This window comes from Rhagoletis pomonella, unplaced genomic scaffold (assembly GCF_013731165.1).
Source record: "Rhagoletis pomonella isolate Grant_MI unplaced genomic scaffold, Rhpom_1.0 Rhpom_scaffold_00011, whole genome shotgun sequence".
In the NCBI taxonomy this organism is placed as follows: Eukaryota; Metazoa; Arthropoda; class Insecta; order Diptera; family Tephritidae; genus Rhagoletis; species Rhagoletis pomonella.
In genome coordinates, this window is record NW_023458565.1 from 25,368,623 (window position 1) to 25,390,653 (window position 22,031).

A 22,031-nucleotide genomic window follows, 5' to 3' on the forward strand; every position below is an offset into this window, starting at 1 on the left:
TACGTTATTTCACATAATTATTTCAGTTTCATTTAATTTTTTAGAGTTTGATTAAGGGTACAATTTCGATCAGAACAACTGCGCTGTTAATCCGGATTAACTTTTCCCTCTGTGTATGCTGTAAGCAATGTTCTCTAACTCTGAGGTTATAACTATGAAATCGATATGGCATGTGAAAAAGTCAAAGGCAAAATTGGGTTTAAAACTTGATACAAGCAATTAGTTATTAAGTTTATTATTACAAATCATTATTACTTAATAGACAACAAATTACGCTTAACCTAATGCACCTAAGCTATGTGATGAATTAATTTACAAAGTACTATTAAATTACACAAATAGTCACAGGGGTACTAAATAGCTTAACTCAAGTACAGTTTACCATAACTTAGAACTATTCAGAAACGTACACACACACACACACACACATGCAAACAACAAAACTTCTCTCATAACGTTGTAGTTGTTGGGCTTCTTTGTAGATGCAGATCGATATTCACACCCAATGCGGTGAGCTTGGAATAGCGCGAGACTTGCTTTTGCAAATGCTTCTTGAATGACATTTCGCGGCTGATGATACGCAAATCTTCGAGGCTGCAATCATGCAAGTGCTGCACATTCTCAGTGATCAGCGAGTCGGTTAGCGAGATCTTCGATTTGGCGATGCGTATTTGCCGTGCATTGCGTCGGCGCAACTCTTCCTGGTATATGAATAGCTTATAGTGTACTGATGTGTTCCTTTTGCTGCAGTTGCTGAAGTTGTTGGTGAGTACGTTTGCGTGGCCTAATGAACCCATTTTTTCTTTGGAGTGATGCGTAGACGTAGTTTAGAAAGGCGAAAGTAGTACCGCAATAAAAGTTGCTTTACTTCGCTGTGCCAAAACACTTAACAACTTTAAATAGCAATATTTATTTATTTATTTAACAACTGCGCCAAACGTTGCAGAGCAGTAAACATACACGCTCGAGGTGCTAATGCACGAATGATGCGTCATTGTTTGCATGCTGCGCGCTTTTATAGTGGCATTGACCGCCTGGCGCGCTTGCGCCCGCTCTCTTTTGCCTGGCGGCAGGCAGTCGCCCTTTTGCTATTTTTCTAACACACTCGCTTACCTGGTGGCATACATTCAACGCTGCACACCTGCGAGTTTTTCCGCGGTGTTAAAGTCACCCGCGCAATTCGCGTCCGCACATAGCTAACGGCCGCCGCGCGCATCCATGCTGCCTTTTTCCGCCGCTGCCTTTACGCGGGGCGTTTCTGGAGCGCATTGACAGCTATGCTAAGGAAAAGCATGTTAGTCGAACAAAAGGTTGAGTGCGTGAATGTATGACGTTTCTGGGAAAATAGTCATCAGCAGCGCCGTGTCGCCATCTAAAGAATGGACAACGGCCAGGCATGTCTAGACGCGAGTTTGCGCGGATTAAACGGCATTCGGAAGTGATGTCAACGTGCAGCATTGTTTTGTTTTGGTTTGTGGCCACTGGTATGCGGAGGGGCTTGGAATGCACCTATGTATGTGTGTGTGTAGAGAAAATATATGTTTCTTTCATTTATGCGTTTCTTTGTAGACCTGTCGGCTAGCAGGCCTTAATGGTTTGAGACACTTACACGGCAATTGAAGTAAATATTTAAACAATACTATGACAATTAAATCCCGGTAAAATATTTTACGTACGCTGAGAATGACTAACAATAACAAAGCCAAGATCGCATTGGGGTTTCCCCGGATATGTAGGTAAAAAATAACATATGCAAATATGTATGAATATATATAAGTATGTACATATGTATGTATGTGTGTGTTTGAGAATGAGTACTGTCATATGAAAGCAAACCAGTAATTTATATTAACTGTACTTTCAAACATCTTTCTAGTAAAAAATATATGTGAGCGATGAAAGGCGCAGCCTATGTAGGTACTACTTAAAAAAAATTCTGAGAAGTAGCAAAAATTCATAAAAATTTAGTCCCATATAAATGCTTAGTACTCGGAATAGAATGCAAAATTTCACTACCGAAATTAAGACTGAAATATTAGTATCTTTTCTGCATAAATAAAGGTATTGGTTTTAGCTATTGAGAAGTTTCTAATTAAATTATGATTTTTCCCACTATATGTATTTGTGTGTCTCGAAATAGGCCACCGCGTCTAAGGATATTGCTCCAGTGGCGTAGCCAGGAGTATTGCGGAATAGATCCCGGCTTCGGCAATAAACTAATTTTTTGTTCTTTCGACTAATGGCAAAACGCAGTTCTATAAATAATTGAATAATGAGCCTGTACGCCAGGGTGGCCCAAAATTAGGAGGATTGTTCTCTACCGAAAAAAATTATATTCTTATTTTTTAGGTGTACACAAAAATTGGGTACCAGCTGTGTTCATTCGCAATGTAGTTAAATACTATTAAAAGATTGCAAAATGTTGATGCATATTTTAAAGGGAAAAATTTTTATTTTTTATATTTTTTTTCTGTATAAAGATTTTGTCTGCGAGTATCCCTGGCGAAACTTCCGGCGAATAATTTTCTAAAACATTTTAACCCTTGAGCGACCACCCGAGTGCCATTTTATTGACACTTTTCAAAAAAGGGGTCAGAACGACTATTTCGTGAGAGAAATAATGGGTTTACTATATCTAGCCGTACTACATATTTCGCTATGATATGACTTTTAACCCTTTTTCAATTATCTTAAAAACACTCGAGCCAAAAAATTTCTAACTTAATAATATAACCAAGCAAAGGAAGTTTGACCTGAGAATGCCCTAAGATTTAGAGGTTTTACTTTATGGGTCTGGTCTTGCATTCTGAGTTGGAGTTCTTTCGCCCCCAAAAACATCGTTGCATTATGTAATCAATCCATTCATCGAAAAATTGCAGCTAGAAGATTTATTTCCTTAAAATATTTAAAAATTTTCCGCTTTGTATGAAATGCTGCCATTTTTATTAGGTATGCTTTAAACAACGAACCTTGTCACAGCAAAGCTTTAGTAATAACTTCCAAGCTAATTAAAGTAAAAGATATAGGACTTTAAAAATATTTCTAGCATTTAGAAGTTTTTGCTAGTAAATCTTGCACTGATGGCGCTATAACCACTTTAGGCGATATCGTCGGATTCTTGAGTGTTACATACACAAACTTACATATATTTCTGTGTGTATACGCATGAAACTTCAATTAAGGCGCAAAGCTACTAAACAACTCTAACCACCTTTTTTAGCGCCTAAGCTTACCTGTCTTATGTATTTTGTTTTGAAATACCTTTGTTTATAAACATAGTATATCACCTGTATTGTAAATCACTTCGAACGTAACCTTAAATCATCGCTAACGTGTCCTTTAGATGCCTGAGCCCTCAGGTAGATGAGCTTAATTAAAATTTTTTTTTCACCTGACAACCCAAGAAACTATAAATTCTCTATCCACTCACTCACACACAACATTCTAAGCCAAGTATCAACTGCAAGAGGCAGAAAAAAGGAGAATCAATACTTTAACTATTGGTCTACCACCATAAACGTTCAAAGCGCAATCAATCTTGGCCATGGATAGTAAACGTCACAAAAATGCCAGCAACAACATCTCAATCACTTACCAACTATTTATGCATTTGGAGGAATTGCGACGTTCAACGCAAAAGCCATTGCTTTTGAGAAAATCGAAAGTAAATTTGACGACGCGACTCATCTCGGACAGCATACAGCACATACAGCAATGTAGTACGAACGACTTACAAGTCATAAATCGAGAAATCATTTTCAAAGAGAAGCTGCGCAAACAGATCGAGTCTATGCAGTTTGTAACGAAGCAGCACACCGCGGGGGCGGCTAAGACTACTTAGTCCACGCAAAGGTGAAATACGGTCACGAGCTTAGAGAGAGGCGGTAGAGGAAAGGAGTGGGAAGGGATAGAAATTTGTATTGAATAAAAATGGTTAGGGCAATTTTTCTTGTAAATAAATATAATTTAAATTAATTAACGCAACAGGCCAGAGAAGTTCATTTCAAATGTAGAAAATTTAAAATTTAGTGTAGGGTGTTGTGTACATATGTATATTACTATGTGTGAGCCTCATTTTGCAAAGTTCCATGAACATCTCGAAAAGTCCAAAAATTTCGAAAAGAACTCGAAAATCTTAAAAAAATCTCTCAGGAGGTACCGAGTGTACAAAAATAAATTCAATATAAAATATATAAATCATTAAAAATCGCAAAAAAAATTGAAAAAAAAAACATTTTGTGAAACCTTTTGTGAAATCTTATCTCTTATATGTATCACAAAAACATTTATTAAGTACATGAACTACTATGATAAACAAATTTTTGAATTCATCTCAAGAAGTTACGATTTAACCTGTAGCAAGAAGTAGGTTTAGAAAATGTTCAATATAAATATATTTGGGGCATTCATCTACATATGCTTCCGAAAATTAATTTAAACCTAAAGGCGCATGCGATGGTGCAATTGAAAGCGTATTTCATCAATTTCAAGAAATCAAAGTGGCGTAGCAAAATAAACATGTGATCGCATTTTTCCAAAAATTTTACTTCGAAAGTTTATTAAGAAATTTTTTGATTATATGCGTAGCTTCTGGAAAAAATATCCATAAATATTCAACATTTTTCTATTTCCTCAGTGCACAAACTGCGAAAACCAAAAATTAAAACAATTCGAAAAATAAAAAGTTACAAAAAGCCAATTTGGCAATCGCTTAAAACATGCACTTTATTATATTAGTAAGATAATGGGCTACAAAACTCAAAACAGCTCTAAAGAAAATTAAAAAATTTCTAAATTTGTAATGTACGCATTTTACTCAACTTCGGTGTAAAAAAAAGTTCATAACTCAAATTATTGTAGAGTGCACCCCATAATGCTATACTTAAATATTGCGCAATACTCAGAGCTACCATTGCGAGTTTTTGTATAGAAGAGATATATTAAAAAACATTTTTTTTTTACCAAAAAATTTGTATGTGAAAAATTTTTCAAGAAAAAACAAATTTTAAAAATATTTATTTTCATAGAGTATTTCGATGTGTGTATGTGTGAGTTTTTTCCAAATTTTTTCCTCGCCCCGTTATCGAGATATCTGGAAAACTATTAAGTCGATTTGTTGTTATTTTTGTGCTGTAAAGTTTTTAAAAATGTATGGACCAAGCTGAAACTTCATATTTATTTATTAAATATATTTATGCATCAACCCGAAAATTTTGAAACGCATGAAGTGTGAACCCGTCCGTTTTGGTATGAAACGCCCCATGTGCAGAGGCATGTGGTAACACATACAAATCTACATATATACGAGTATGTATACAGATACAATGTATGTATATATGCATCTGCATTTAGGCTGAAATTAATGTCTATCTTAACAAATAATCCAACAGCTGGCCGAACAAATAATCATAAAAGCTAAATGTGCCTGAGAAACTTTCACTGATGTGGATATTTCTTGCCGTAAACATTTATCTACCTAGGAAGAGAATTACATGTGTAGAAAAAAGAAAATATGACGAACAAGAAAAAAATGAATAGGAAAGGGCGTCTAGCGCATAAATGGAATAACTAAAGCGCATAGATTTGCATAGAAAACATAAAAAATTACTTAGATGAAAACATCGTAAATATGCTGTTATTAATAAATAAATATATGTATGTATGTATGTATGTGTTGAGTATGTTGGAATAATGCTGGTGAAGAAAAGATTAATATGCCAAATGTGCTTCAATGCTTGAATGTCTGGCTTTTAGTCATTGAAAATTTTCACACTAATGTAAGTAAAAGGCTTAAAAGTTTTTTACACATACATACATACATACATATAAACTTATAAATAATTATACGTATTTCTATTTTAGTAGCTGGCTTTTGACTTTTATGACTTAAGCAAAGTATTACCCTGACCGGCAGTTGTTACCTTTGCTCTTTGCGGTGACTGGTTTTTACAGTTGTAGCGCAACTAAGAGATATGTATGTATGTATATTGTGTTAAAAAATATATGTATACATAAATGTATGCATATACATATGCACGTACATATGTGTGTACATGTATGAGTAAAAGTCAGCATATTAGCTTATAACCAAAACATATACATACATACATACATACATATATTTAAATGAGAGTTAACTATTTTCCTAATTTCCCTACCTTTCCCATTGATGATTTAAAGATTTAAGAATTTGCTTCAGCACTTTTCTCACCACTGAGATAATTAGGGAATCAAATCGAAAGAATTATTACTTTTATTCGTTGGATGATGGCTACACAGCGCGAAAATCATCGAATAAACTAGAACAAAAATTAGAGGATATCTCTATGGGGTTTTTTTTCGAGAAATAATCATTCTTGTTTTTAGTGAGCTAATCCTTTCAATAAAATCAACAAGGTGTTCTCTATGAAAGCAGAAATTTAAACAAAAAACAGGTCTATGCTGACCTGTCCGCGAACCCGGTGCCTGCTGAATGATAGTGTACAGATCTGTCTGCTTGGCTACGGTGCTCGACTTATCGACACTATGTACTCTATTTGAAAATATGAATTAAAAATGAATGTAAGAAGACATCTCATAGCATTAGAAAGAAGAACTTTTGAATGAGTGCAAGAAGAAATTTCATGAATTTGAGAGGTGCTTCTCTTTAAATGATACAATCAAGCAGATTTTCTCTATGATAAAAAAAAAAATTATTAATAAAATCAATAAGAATTTTTTCATAAAATTAGTAAAGAATAATTTTATTCGTGTTAGCCTATGGGTGGATATTTTTTTTTAAGGAGTACTTGATACATAAATCAGATCGAGCTTTATTACTGGGGTGAAACTTTAACTAAAGAAGCTTGGCTGCCTATTTTTTATTGTCCTTGTTAATAGCACTTCATAACGCGGATATTACGGAGGTGAGACTTTCGGAACCGGATTCGGAATCAGATATTTTATATTAGATTTATCGGAATCAGGATAGAAAAATTACTTTTCCTGCTACCAAGTGAGCTCTTGGCAAGAGAGGCGTGTTCAATAACTATAACCCACGGTTAGGCTAGATTGAAGCGTCTGCCTTCATCCAACATACGAGATAGGCACACTTAGACCCAGTAGCTCCGTTGTGATACCAATTGAGAACTCGAGTTCGAACCCGTCCGTTCACCTGCAAGCAGAACGAATTGGTTAGGTTCAGAAAGCGCCACAATTCGTGAATGCTTGCTTCACTTAAGTCGGCTAGATAGAAGAAAAGGTGGTGGTTAAATGAGCGTCTTCTTGCCCACATAAGATCAAGGCAGTGAGAGAGGTAGTGTTCACACTCTAGATTTCGTCCACGTCGCGGCAACTGGTAGATAACGGTATTGCCGCTGCATTAGAGGAGTTGACGCCAGACAGGGTTGTTCCCTTCTACGCAAGCTCATCTGCTGCAGAATTACCTTGAATGTCTCTATTGCCTGGCAGCCACAAAATATGAGCAGTACACTTTGAAGCTAAATCGTTAAGGACTTTTCTATATTATATCGCAGTTATTGGCGAGGTCTTACAGCAATCCAGTGACTTGATAGCTGCTTGGCTATCGGAATATACATATACATAGTTACTCAAGGTCTTGTAGTCTAAAGCAGAGATCATTCGTGAGTATCCCACTTCATACTCTTAGATTTACCGACCGAGTCGTCGTCCCAGTCCTTCCTCGTATCTATACGAGTGGAGAACTTGTTCTCGAGCTCCATCGGTGATGTTATGTAATCTTGGGAGCTAAACGCGTCGGGGTAATTGGTTACAATGTTGGTGTGACCGAATCTAGTGTGTTTCAATTTTGACAGTGCATTTATTCTAACCGCATTGCAGCTCTCCAAAAAGGTTTAAGGGCAGAAAGTTTAGGAGGGTCTCCGTGGCTTTGGTGTGTGTGAACGGAAGCGCAACTGTGATGAGCATCCATGCCGTCGACCAGTTTGTGACACCGTATTATAAAATATTTAGGAGGTACCAATGCTGTACACCATGTGGGGCTTGTGACCACATTGTTTGCCTTTAGCCGTTTTGCAGGCGTAGAGTGCGGTAATTGACTTTTTGGCCCGCTCTTCTACGTTGTGCTGCCAGGTCAGTTTCATACATAACCCCTAAACCAACCATCCCTTAAAAACTAAAAACAAAACAAGTTTACTAGCATTTCATTTAAGAAGTATCGAAAAAACTACTTTTTGTGGCTATTATATTTTCTCTTCCTATTATAACCCGTCAACAACCTCACCTTGCACATGCATTAAGCCAACCATGTTTCGGTGTACATACTTGTCTTTGCTTACCACACCCATTCTTATTTCTTTGTGTAGATAACCGGTGAACCTGAAGCAATCACGTTTTATTTTATTTGAATTTTGTACAGCTCACTTTTGATTGCGATGGGAAAATATTCAGTCATATTAGTATTTTTTATATAAGTATTTTTTTTTTTGGTACGCACCCCATTGTTCGCTATTCAGTTTCACTTTCATAGCGTTGTGATGTTGCTGTGCGAAACTACAACTAAAGTCTAAAGGTTTGAACGAATTACAATTGGTTATTAGTATTCAGTTTGCTGACTAGCTCCCCAAGCGCTGCTATTTTAATTACAAATGCATTTATATGGCGCCAACGCGCAATGCGATCAAGCTAGAAGTAAGTAAGTGAGTAAGTAAGGGTAATTATGGAAATGTCAAAAGTGCTAGAATTGTTGACGCCCGCTGATACAGCTGACATGATCCGACTTAACGTTGAAAGCAACAAAACCAGCGCGCATTCAAAAGAATACATAGTAAACAACAACAAGCGGTAGTAGATAGTACTCTGCTCAATATACAAAGTAACAATAGAACAAAGAACTACCTATTTACATTAGGGTGGTCCAAAAAAAAATAGTAAAGTGGGAATTTTAATCTCTAACCCGGTAGGATATTTCTGTGCCGAAAAATGTATGTCCCTGTTTTTTTTTTTATTTTTGAAATCAAAGAATATTTACAGCTCGCTGAAAGCCCTTAAAATTTTCCTTTTTTTTTGTTATTAAAAACAAACAATTTTTCGTAGAAATGGTATAGAACTCTTGAGAATCAATATTTTTCGTGCGGAAAAATTTGTTTCTCTTCAGGAGACTTTCAATAATAACACCCAGTAGCTTATGCTTATATGATAACTTTTTAAAAGATATCGAAAATAACCGTCACCAAGTGTCTTGTATGGTGTTTACCCACTGAGGGGAATTTATAGAAATTTGTATCGATATTTTTGCGAATTTTGCTATCGATACCTTCGGAACTTATCGATGTAATAATCGATATTTTTATCGGATTTGTTATCGATATTTTTAAAGATTTTGTTATCGATATTTTCATTGGTTTTGTTATCGATTATTTATCCATTTTGTTATCAATTAGGTTAGCGATTATTTATCGGTTTTGGTATCGTTGATTTATCGGTTTTGCTGTCGATCTTTTTATCGATTTTGCTAACGATTTCTTTATCGATATTTTTATCGGTTTTGTTATCGAAATTTTGTTATCGAATTTATATTGCTATCGAAATTTTTATCGATTTTGTTATCGGTTTTGTTATCGATATTTTTTTGGATGTTATTATCGTTGTTGCTATCGATAGAATATAAAGATAAAAATGAAGATAATGGAAAACAGAATAACATAAATGTAATTAGAACGAACAGGGGTAGACCTAGATAGAAAAAAGACAAAAAATATAACTTTCGGCAAAAGCAGATGTACGTATATATGTACAATGTACATTGTACATATGCATGTATGTATATATATATTTACAGGTCGCTGAAAGCCTTTAAAATTTTCCATGTATTTTATATGGGGGAAAAAAATTCGTAAAAATGGTATATAATTCTTGAAACCCAATAATTTTTGTTCGGAAAACTCTGTTTCTATTCAGGAGATTTTCAATAATAATACCCAGTTGTTTATATGATCACTTTCTAATATTAAATATTTTTTATACGACACCTAGAAACTCCAAAAATCTAATGGGTGGTCCCATAAAAAATCGCTATTATTAAGAAATGGAGAAATAAACAGTTGGATATTATTTTTGGAAACATCCTGAAGAGAAACAGAGTTTCTGATCGAAAAATTTTATATATATATATATATTTTTTCTATAAAATACCTACATGGAAACTTTTGAGCGCTTAAAGCGTTTTCTAAATATTATTTGGTTTCAAAGTTAAAAAACAGAGATATAATTGTTTTCGGTATCGAATAATCTTAGGGAGAGAGAGCATTAAAATTCCGACTTTACTTTTTCATATGAATTTTTGGTGCACCCTAATGTACATACAAATATGAACCTATAAAATCTATGAAATATACAAACCTATAGCATGAACGTGTATATCGATGTATGTCGGCAAAACTCGCTCTACAACGTAGAAAAAAAAAGAATGGATTAGCGTTGAGGCCAAACAAAAGCGCCAAAGCTAAGCTTGTTGAACGACTTCAATACACTTTGAGCCAACAAAGATGCTTTGCAGACAAACGTGCAAATGTTTGTATGTATGTGTGTGTGTGTTTTAGCGCGTCCATCATTGTGGATTCAATTGGCAATCGTTAAGCTATTAAAAGCAATTTTCAAATCCCAGCGCAAAAATTAACAGTAAAGCGGCATTGGTAAGCGCGTATTGTGGAGTGAAGCGAATTGCTAACATATACATAGATACTAGTATATGCATATGTACATATACGGATTTATAGCTTTGTGCATGCAATTTTTTTTTTTGTTTTTTGTTTCCAACAGCTATTAGTTAATGCTTTTAATTGGTCAGTTCTTAAACTCATGACTTTTGATATTTTTGCTTCTTTTGTTGGTTTCTTTTGTGCCAGCGAGCGTATAGACTTATCGATAATTTTGCTTTGTTCTTTGTTGTGTTCGTGTTTTTGTGGTTGTATGCTCTCGTGCTTCATTTCGAGTTGAACGGATTAAAAGGCCAAATCTATAGCCTTTGCTTGCGTAATGTACGGAATAGGAAACGATAGAAAATAATAATCATATTATGTTAATTAATGAAAACGCGTGATGATTGTCGCACAAAATTGTGTGAGCAGCATCTTATGAGCTTATAAATGCACACAAACATACATACATACGCACAAACACATTTGCTTTCACATGTTGCTGTGCGATTTCTATCCTTTGAAGTGCTTTAGCGTTAATTGAAATTTTAAGCCTCAAAGATATTGCGTTTGTAAAGCAGGTTCATTAAATTAACAGTAATATTTTCTCTAAAAGTAAACTCTAATTAATATTTTAATTAAGACAACTGGAATTTAATATATTGATTTGTTTTTTTGTAGCATTTAAATAATATCGAAAACATCGAAGTGCAACATTTTGTGTCTTACTTTTACAGAAAGCCAGTAATGAAATTTTTGTTTTGAGTTTTGGTTAAGTTTTTAAACCAAGTGTACTAAGCTTTGCTCGGAGTGCATATACTTTTTAAAGTTTTCAGGGTTTGAGTATTAATTAATGGTCAATTGAATAGTTTTAGTTTAAAACTTTTTTTTTTATGTAGCAAAATATAAATATTTTTTATGTAATGTAAATAGAATTTATTACTTAACATTACGCCTATCCAATACCACTTTCCATACAAAATAAATCGATAAAAAATATTAGAATGGGTTGATATTTTGGCTTAAGAAGTATAGTGAGTATATAGTGAAATAAAATGACATTAAAAAACTTTGAAAAAATAATATTAATTATCAACAAAAATATCGTCACTATTCTACAAAGAGAATAGTTTTGAAATATGTTAAAATAATTTTTACTTTTTGAATCTAATATGTTTAAAAATATTTGACAAAAAAAAGGTGGCAACCCTATTAAAAAATATCCCATTTTAAAGTGTACATGTTTTGCTTGAAAAAGTACTGTATATACACACTTACATTCATACGCATAAAAAAAAATATCTTTGAAATAAATAAAATAAAAATTGGTATTAAAAAACGTGGCAACCTCAACGGAAATATTCCTCCATTGAACTTCGCAAAAATACCTCTCATTTCATATCCATGATACCAACCTCTATAAACGAATTACTCGCTTAAAGTAACAATATTGTGGTCAAATGATCGTCACAGGGCTGAATGACAGTACTTGTTGAGGAAGTCTCTTTCAAACAACACCTGCCATGATGAGAGTTAAAAAGCTGGACGTTTTTATGAATGTTTGTTGATTTTATTAAGTATTGCCATATTTTTATAAAAAAAGATTTATTAAAATTAAATAACAAAAAAAATTTTGCGTAGAACGTTAAGTGTAATTTATTTATTATTTTATGATTTTTTAAACAGGCGGTAACCCTCTTCAAACACCTCAAAAATATTTTAAATGCCAAGATAAATTTTTTCAACACTATTTTGTTTGAAACGCATATTTCGATATATGCACATGTACATAGTCAAACAGGTGGTAGCCTTTTTTAAAGTATTTTCAAACTTCAAACTTCTTAGATATCCGGCGCCTGGCATGCATATTGTGTTATATATTTCCATTACCTAATTCCCTTAATTCAAGTTGAATTTTTCTTTTTCCACAGGTGGCAACCCTGCCAAATGTCATTTGGAAACAAGGTATTTCCAAAACCATTTCGATTACTAGCAATATTGTAATGGTTCATTTAATTTAATAAATAATTTGAACTGAATTTATTATTTTAGCAGGTGACAACACTCTTCAAACCACTAAAAGATATACTAGATGTTCAGACAAAAGATTTCTTAACAATTTCTCGTTTTAATATTTTATATAATTTGTGTCTAAATTAATTAAATTACACCTTTCACGCCAAAATACTTGCAAACTAAAACCTTCTTAGAAACCAGGCCTTTTCAAGCCCATTTGTTATAACATATTTCAAATATTTTATTCCTTTAATTCAAGTTGAATTTGACTTTCTTTAATTCAGTTTGTATGGGAGGTGCCACGCCCTCTTGTTTAATCTAGATAAAGGCTGCCCTATACCTTAAGTTGAGCTAAACGATAACAATGTGTAAAATTTTGATTTTGGAACGGTTCAGTAGTTAAAGCTTGGAAGCCTATTAAACAAACAAACTCATTCCGCAGAAACTTAAACACTTCGATGCTTATATTAAAAAAAAATGCAACAACATGCCGATACATTCATATATGTACGCTTGTTAGGTCAATAAGTACATTTAGATAAGTACCGCTATGTGCTTAATTCATTTGTTTTTTTTTTATCCAAATTACAAAAAAAAAATCCCTTGGCATGTGTCAATTCCAAAGTGCTTATGAGAAATATTATATTGAATTAATGGAAATATTTGCAAAATATGACATTAATTATTATAACCAAAAACTCGTATTCAATATTTGCATTAGCGATGCGTTTCGTACTTACAAGTTCAACGTGTTTCCTCTCAAATGTTAAAAGGCAGTAGTCGTGACAATGCTGAACAACAAATACGTACTGCATAGGCTTCTCGTAATTACCAAGCGCAGCGTTCACAGCTAGACAAAAGGTATAAGTATTTACAGCCGCAAATCATTAATGCGAGAAACGTATGTAAAATTGAATTTCTAATCACAAAATGTACGTATGTACACATGTACAGGTGTAGCGGATACTTAGTAGCGAATTTCGGCTTTTGTTGTTAGGCTATAAAAAAAAAAATACGAGTTGTATCAGAGACATTCGACACGCAAAAAAGTCGAATAAAAGCTGCAAAAAAAAATGTATTGATGTCATGAGTTTTTAAAAACCGTAAATTAAAAAAAGTAGTAGTTAATAAAAGAAACGCAGCAACAGCAAAAACAAAGCAACCAAATAAAATAAAAACCCATAACTGATAAACGTACAAGCAATAGCAAAATTTGTACTAAACGAATTGGACTGAAAACACAAAAAAAAACAAGAATAAATATAAAGAGGCAAATCAGAAAAAAAAAAAATAAATCTAAAAATTTAAAAGTTGTTTGCATTGAAGTAAGCAGACACAGAAGTAGCGAGCGAGTGCGGCAACAACTATGGGATAACAACAATAACGACACAAACTCGGCGACAATGTCAACAATCTGCGAGTGCATGTGTGCGTGTGTGTGTTTCTATAAACAACAATAATGATAAAACTTTTTCGAAATGAAACAGCTGAGCTTTGAGTCGTTGTAGATGTAGAACTACTAGCAGTTGTTGAAACACAATTTTAAAACTAAATAGACAGCAGCAAAATAGTAAATAACTGACTTCCCAAACAAGTTTGAAATGAGACTATACATATAACAAAAAAAAAACAAGTGAAGAGGACCAAGTAAACACACACGCGCGGTACGCAAGCTTAAGAATGGGTGCAGAGAGTTGTGGCTGAAGCTTCCTAGTCGATTGGACCAAGTTGTACATGAAGCATTGGCGACACGCAAGCGAGTTTTTAAAAACTTTTATTTTCAACTATTTGAGTTGAGTTTTATTTGAAAAAAAAACTATAACTTTTGTAAATATTCTACTAAATACTTATGTATGTATGTTTGTGAATGCTGTGCCAAATATATGTATGTATGCCGGAAACGGCAAGCAACGGCGACGAAAAGCAGAAAGTGACTTGTTGGCATCCACACGCGTATTTAGTTGAGTAAGGCTACGTCAACAGATTTATTTTCGTCAAGTGTCGGATTTTTGAAAAAAAGGACATTCTATGCAGCTATATTAGCAAATCTCACGAGTTGTTAAATTTTTCGACAAAGACGTGTTTTTGGTCTAAAATGGTGTTACGACTATCTTACCCTCAGTTTTGTATAAATAACAAGATTGCAATCGCGAAATTGTATTTAAATGAAAACTTAAAGAAGTTTTACTAAAAAACCGGTCGTGCTCATACACCCGTAGTTGTGTGTGTAACGACACCGAAGGTTCGACATTTTTCCCGAGCTTCAATAACATTGATTACTGAAAACGCCTATTTTTCGACATATAGTTTATTGTTAGAATTTCCAGTTTAAATCGAAAAAAAGTTGATTCATAAATATCTAATATAAATTTTTTGATCTGGAAAATTTGTGCCTGAGAGACTACACGTAAATATAATAGGGAAACTTCTCTCAGGTCAGTATCACAGGGTTTAAAGTCATATTATGTGTATAACAATTTTAGAATAAATTTCGATTTTGCCAATAAAAATTGTAAAAATGGAATTTTACTTTCTCAAATCATAGTCATCTTCTACTCAATGTAGTTTTTCTTCACTTGATGACACACTAGCTTTATAACACAAGACTCGTTCGTTTTGACAAGAAGAACATTTTCACTGTTTAATTTCAAAAATTTCAAAATAACTGCGACAGATATTCTGCATGCTGCGATTTTCTTTAATTTTATGGCACACTCTTGTAACTTCACATATATGTTGTATATGATGCCAGCTTTTATTTCCTCTAACATGAATATTCTATATGAAAACTTCCCAAAGTTATAAAAAAAATTAAAAAAAAAAATTAAAAAATAAGTATTTTCGGTACTTTTTTCGCCTAAATAAACGTTTTAAAACTAAAACTGTTCAAATACTTTATTTGTTTTTTATTCTGCTTGTTTTTGGTGGTAGTTTATTTACAATAAAAAACATAAAAATATAATTTCTAAACTTTGTGCAAAGCTCGGGAAAATTCAAGGAATTTTTATGTAAATTTTTTAGATTTTTGGAATTAAATTCTTTTGAATATGCAGTTCTGTCACCCATTAAATTCTAGTTTAGAAAATGCCAGTTCGAAGTTTGTCACAAATCGCGTTGATTTTAAAGTTTTTTTCTTGAAGGTTTTTGCATTTGTTCCATACAAAGTATTTTCGAAAGTTTTTTTGTAATTATGGAAGAAACTGCTTGAAAAAAGTGACGAAAGTTTACGGTGTAAGCCTTAGCTACTTCAAATTAGCACTTATTTGAAGAAAATCTATTTGACTATAAAACTGCATAATTAAAAAAATTTAAAAAAATCAGACTAAAAATTTTGAAATTTTAATGGTATTTTTAAAAAATCCGAAACTCACCGAAAACACCGAGGATCCGTTGACGTGGCCTTACGCAGTTGCTAAATGCGAAAAGTGTATGCTCGTACATAAATATGTAAAATGTAAATGCAGCTACAAAAAACAACAGCTCCAACAACATACATACAAAGCATTTATAAGCAACAAAAAATTACATTTAAATATTTTCAAACTCCACAGCATCAACATCAACGATTAAATCGCCGTAATGAAGTTGCGAAAAATGAAAAAAAGACAAAAAATAATCGTTTACATTCAAATTTTGCAAAAAAAAAGAATGCCGAAAATGTACAAAGTTGCAAATTTATTTGACGTCGAAGCGAAATGTGAAATGTTTTTGCCATATTTGCAAGCAAAAATGGTCGCTATTGAACGGACGTCTGTGAAAAAAAAAATTATAATGAGAAAATACGCAAGCAAGTATTAAAGTGTTTAAACAAAGCCGTTTCGCAAATGCAAATAAATATTTAAATTAGCTATACAAGTGGAAATGTTACAGCAAGTCGCAATTAAGCGATAGCATCTGCAAAGACAGCTGAGCAATACCTACTGCCTTGCTCGCTCTGCCTTGCCTTGCCTTCATCGCATCTGCTTATCTGCTCTTTCTCTCTCTCTCCGATACTGATTCTTCGTGCAGTTAATGGCGATTAACGAATTTTAACCGAATCTCCAAATTTGTATTATTTTTGGTCAAAAATTATAAAACGTTAGTCACACGAAACTGGTTCATGGCATAAATTAGCCACAATCAACGCGACAAAAAAAAAAAAAAAAACAAGTAAAATAAAATTAATTTAACAAATTTAAAAGCAATGTTTCTTTGACTTTATGTAGGTAGTAAGAAATTAAGTACAGCAACGAAGTGAAAGAAAATATTAAAATTTAGCACAAAAACCGATAATTGATGAACCAATCCGGTTTAACACAAAAATTTGCAAAAATACCAAAATGAAACGATTATTTCGTTCAATTTTCGAGTTAAGTTGGCAGTAATGTGCACATGCGTTCCTTAAATGCAATATACACTCCTTACTAAGTAAGAAAACAATGGATAAGCGTAAGCGATTGAGGCCAAAATGGAGTGATATATGCATAAATATGTACATACTTAAGTACAATGAGGTGTTCCAGAATATAAAAGAAAATATTTTGTTTGCAAAATTCAATATGCCTACTTTCTTAATTTTTGCGCCTTTTTCTTTGTCATTTATGAGATTACGATAGGTAGGTAAGCTGGTTATTGCGACTGATCACATCCAGTGTTGGAAGGAGGCATACTTAGGCTGTCATAGGCCCATTGCAATGCCGTAAAAGCGGCCTTAAAAGGGGTTTTTAAAATTTTCCGTACGCCAAAAGTGAGATCATTTTGTCGTTCTGTTGAAGGTCGCAAAATCTGTGATGCTTGCTATACTTAACTAGTTAATTATACTCAACTAGTTTAGTCAGTAGTCCAAGAGAAAAGCGAGAGAGCGAATATCAACGGATCCTCGTAAAATTAGGGCATTATCATTCGTAATATTCTACATACATTCTCTATTTCCTCTAACCAACGGTCGATGCGACATAAATCATTTGACAGTAGACCAATTCTACTGGCGTGTATTGACATCAAACATTGAGGTGTAATAACCTCGATTAAATGTCAAAGCAGTCGTCACACCAGTCGTAGAAATGCGATAGCTCTTCGCTTAGCTAGTCTACGACAGTTATGTCGTGGTACCCAACACGTCGGCTCTGCAGGCTATTTTCCATTCGCCTGTTCAATAAAGTATGCAGTTCTCCATTCGGAGCTTGCAAGATGACAATAGAAATCCTGCGTTGAGGGCGGCATTGATTGCCAGTTCATCGGTCATGCAGTTTTCTGATATATCCCTGCAATCTGGCACCTTATACTGGCATACTATAACTGTGGCGCGAATCCTTTCGTTGAGAGTATATCTACATTCCATGCCTATCCTCAACGCAGGATAGAGAAAGCATCGATCGACTCTTCAGTTTGGTTGATAGCTTTTAATTTAGTTTAAAAAACGCTGCGGATATCCGGCAAGCCAAAACTTAGGCTGAGTTCCCCCATTTGTGGTATAGTCCGGAGCTATCGATGTATATGACCGTAGAATAAGGATACAGGTTCTAGTCCTATTAGCATTCGCTCTCTGAGAGGATCCTTGTGAGGCAAAAATTCGTAAGAGCAAAGGACTATGCATTGTGGTATGAGGCCTTAACGTTTGGAGGAAAATTTTCCATAATTCTGGAGTATACGAGCCTCGTATCACTACACTTTGTCAACACGAGCTAAGATAATTAAATTTTAACCTTGTGCAAGCTGGATAGCATAGTAGAAAGCGTTGCAGCGATTCCACCTAGTTATATTCAAGGTAACAGCGGCAGTATGAATCAGCAGGAGAAGCTCTTTTGACGAGTTTTGTCCTAAAGTTCGCTGAACTATTATGAGATCCATCTGCTCGCCGGGTAATATTGTTCCAAGGGTACTCTTTATCGCAATCTCGACAAACATGTAGTCCCACTGTGACCTGTACCCACATAATTCTAATTAGAAAATAATTTAATTAAAACACAAAAACCACACGATCACAAATGAAAAAGTTGAGGAAAAAACAACAGTTTACATGACCAAATTAGTTTAGTGGATAGACGAGCCGGAGTCTCTGGTTCGAATCCTAGTGAACTCGATGAAGAATTCTGATAAGATGATCTCCGAAATAGCAGCAGCTGTGATTTGCGACACTTTTTAGAGCAACCAAGAAACCCCAAAATATGTATATTTAATTTTACAAATTTTTATTATCATTTTGTGGCATAGACCACTTGCTCCTGCAGTATTTTTTTTATATTTCTTATAAAATACGGTTAACAACTAAGAGTTTATGATTTACACGAAATTATCTATTAAAGACTAAAAATGGACTGGTAGCTAATATTTTTTTTTTGGAATTTTCTATTTTCAAGACATGTCTTTCACCTTCAGCTCCTGCAGCTTCCTTTGTTGATTTCGCGCTCGCTTAGAACCCATCTCCATAATTTGTTCCTTAAGGTCGTCGGCAAAATTTACTGCTCTTCTCATCGCAAACAAAAGTTGAAAGTCACAAATCATTGCAAACCTCCGATTTTGTTTAATTAATTTTTTTGTAAGTAAAAATTTATTTCTCATAATGTTTATGATACCTTCCGGCGTAGTGGAACTCATATCCAACGCTTGGCGGTAGATAAAAATGAGATATGGTAATGAATGCTTTATTTTATCCTTTTTGTTTACAGTCATTTTGAGTAGTTGATTTTAACACTTTGGGCGCTAAAGTGGCTGTAATAACTTTGTAGCGAATATACTTGCAATTTATAGGCGAAAATTGTGATAGAATTTCACTAATTGCTAGTTGAATGAATGTTGTTACCTGTGTACAAAATACCCGTCAAATACGGGATGAAGTCAGGTAGGCCATACTTTTCACCGAAACTCTCTTATGGAGAAGTATGCATACTTAAATTGTTTTAAAATTTCACACGAACTACTTCAATTCACCTGCATCAAGGTCATTTGCTTGCAAGGATTAAGTACCTGACTTGCGCGATTGTGTATGCGCTGACCATAAGCTTGTTAAAGATGACCTTTGTTACAATATGTAAATGAGCTAAGAACAGATTTAAGTATTAGTGAACATAAATATATATAGTCACAGGGGCAGAAATCGTAGTCTATAATTTTGAAACGATTTTAAATACCGAATGTAAGACCGTATGAGAAAGAAGCTCAATTTGTTCCAAGCGATTGTGAATCCTCACTATCAGAGTATTTCAGAAGTGTAAAAATAGTTTTCTTCGGCACTCTGTAAATCAGCTAATTTTAATTTTTGAAATTAAATTTTTTAATATTAACAACGTTTTTCAAAGAACATTTTCTTTTTTGTTATTTTTCTATAGCAAAGTTTTAACCCAAAACCTTATAAATCAAAGCTTCAAACTTCATAAAAAATTTAGGAAATTTCAACAAATTTTTATCAAAATTTTGAGATTTTCATCTAAATCTTTACAAAATTTTGGGTATGCAATTTTATGGTCCATACAAATTTTGTCCTATGAAGTGCAAGTTTCAAGGGGATAAAAAATTGCGTTCACTTTTTGTAAAATTTCTTTTTTTGCTGACAGATTTTTGAAATTGTTCCATATAAGCATACATTGCTTATCAAATGAAATGCGACAAATTTTCGAAAAATCAACAAAATTTTTTCTATAAAAAAAAACGCAACAGCAGTCACCAAACAAAAATTCCTAAAAAGCAACGGGCGTTTTTAGCCGGTTGAAACTGAAATTGCGTGGTTTATTTAAATGTATGACCGGAAATTTTTTAAAAATTCCGTTTATAAAGTTCGAAATTTTGATGAAAATTTGTTGAGTTTTCCTAAATTTTGAAACTTTGATTCATATGGTTTTGACTAAAAAAAAAAAAATAACAAAAAAAATCCTAACTGAAAGCAATTTGTGATTATTGATCAAAAATTATCACGCGAACACTTACTGTATATAACTTTTTTAATACCTTACAAAGATCTCGGAAGTATAGATATCGGACCGAATCGAATACACCGAAGTAGAGTAAAATGAGTACATTACAAATTTACAATTTTTTAAATTTTTTTAGAATTTTTTTGAGTATGCAATCGCATAAAACTTTCACTTTGTTACACATACTAAAATTTAATGGGCTACAAAACTGCATACTCTAAATTCTAAAAAAAAAAATTAAAAAACTTCGGTGTAAAAAAAATTCATAACTCAAATTATTGTAGAGTGCATCCAATAATACTATACTTAAATATTGCGCAATACTCAGAGCTACCATTGTGATTTTTTTGTTAAATTTTTTTTGAGATGACATATTTTAAAGAACCATTTTTTTTTATCAAAAAATTTGTGTGTGAAAAATTTTTCAAGGATAAAAAATTTAAAAATATTTCTTTTCATAGAGAATTTTGATGTGTGTATTTGTGATTTTTTTTTTCAAATTTTTTTCTCGCCTCATTCTCGAGATATTTGGAAAACTATTAAATCGATTAGTTTTTGTTTTTGTGTTGTAAAGTTTTTATAAGCTCAAATTTCATATTTATTTATTATTATTTATTATTATCCATCAACCCTAAAATTTTAAACAAATCAAATCTGCCACTGTTTAGAAGTAAGGGATTTTTCGAGTTTTGAGTTGTGTCGAATGGAGTAGAATTGTTTGCGACGATAAAAATGATTGTCTTTCGACAATTGTGTCTAGAGCTTCAATTTTTTATTTCTTCAAGGCCCGACCTGCTATTGGAAAAACTTTTAAGCTTGTCAGCGATTACATAGTTGCTGTGCCAGACGACAAAAAATGCTGGGTTTTGCTCCATTTTGGAGATGACTGTTCTTTTCAATTGGTCTATTTTCATAAATAGTTTCTGATATCTGAATTGAGAAAGTGCTAATGCTGAAGTTAAAGAGCCAGCATGAAATGGTTTTATAGCAGTTGTTCTGTAATGACCCCAAGAATCTTTATATCGCCTAAGAAATTTTGAGAAACTTCATTAATCTTTATTTTAGCTCTTATGATCGATGAATTAGATTTTCGCTACGCCAAATATTAACTTGACGTAAACATTCCAATTATGAATACTTAATCGTTAGTGCTGCATTAGTGTTCTGTTCAAGATGTCCAAGAGCTTTTGCACTAACGCTAAGGAGAAGAGTTTCAACGGTTTATGTAACATAGCCACTAGGGGGGCCTCGTATTACTTCCTAATAAGGTTGATTTAGATTTTGGTTAATCCTGGCAGAGAACAGAGGATATCATGAAGTCCCAAACCTAACCGACATTTGGCTGATGAATTGGATAGGCATGGTACACTCTAGTTTATTTCTCCTTATGATATAGGAGTCCCTGTGGAAACTTGAAGATTGCACTTTTTACAGATTAGCTTTCATTCGGCTTAGGTCGAGGCGTGGCCGC

The 22,031-nt window shown here is 33.5% G+C and overlaps 1 protein-coding gene across 1 annotated transcript; it reads right to left on the bottom strand.

Moving 5' to 3' along the window:
- Window positions 1–449: 449 nt before the first annotated feature.
- On the bottom strand, window positions 450–797 carry LOC118747234. The gene has a single exon (XM_036481222.1). It carries the CDS (start codon window positions 795–797, stop codon window positions 450–452), a length of 348 nt encoding a protein of 115 aa, XP_036337115.1.
- Between the last annotated feature and the right edge of the window lie 21,234 nt (window positions 798–22,031).

What these genes read in the sequence shown, in the direction of transcription:
- LOC118747234 (XM_036481222.1), bottom strand. Translation starts at nt 797, where the DNA reads ATGGGTTCATTAGGCCACGCAAACGTACTCACCAACAACTTCAGCAAC.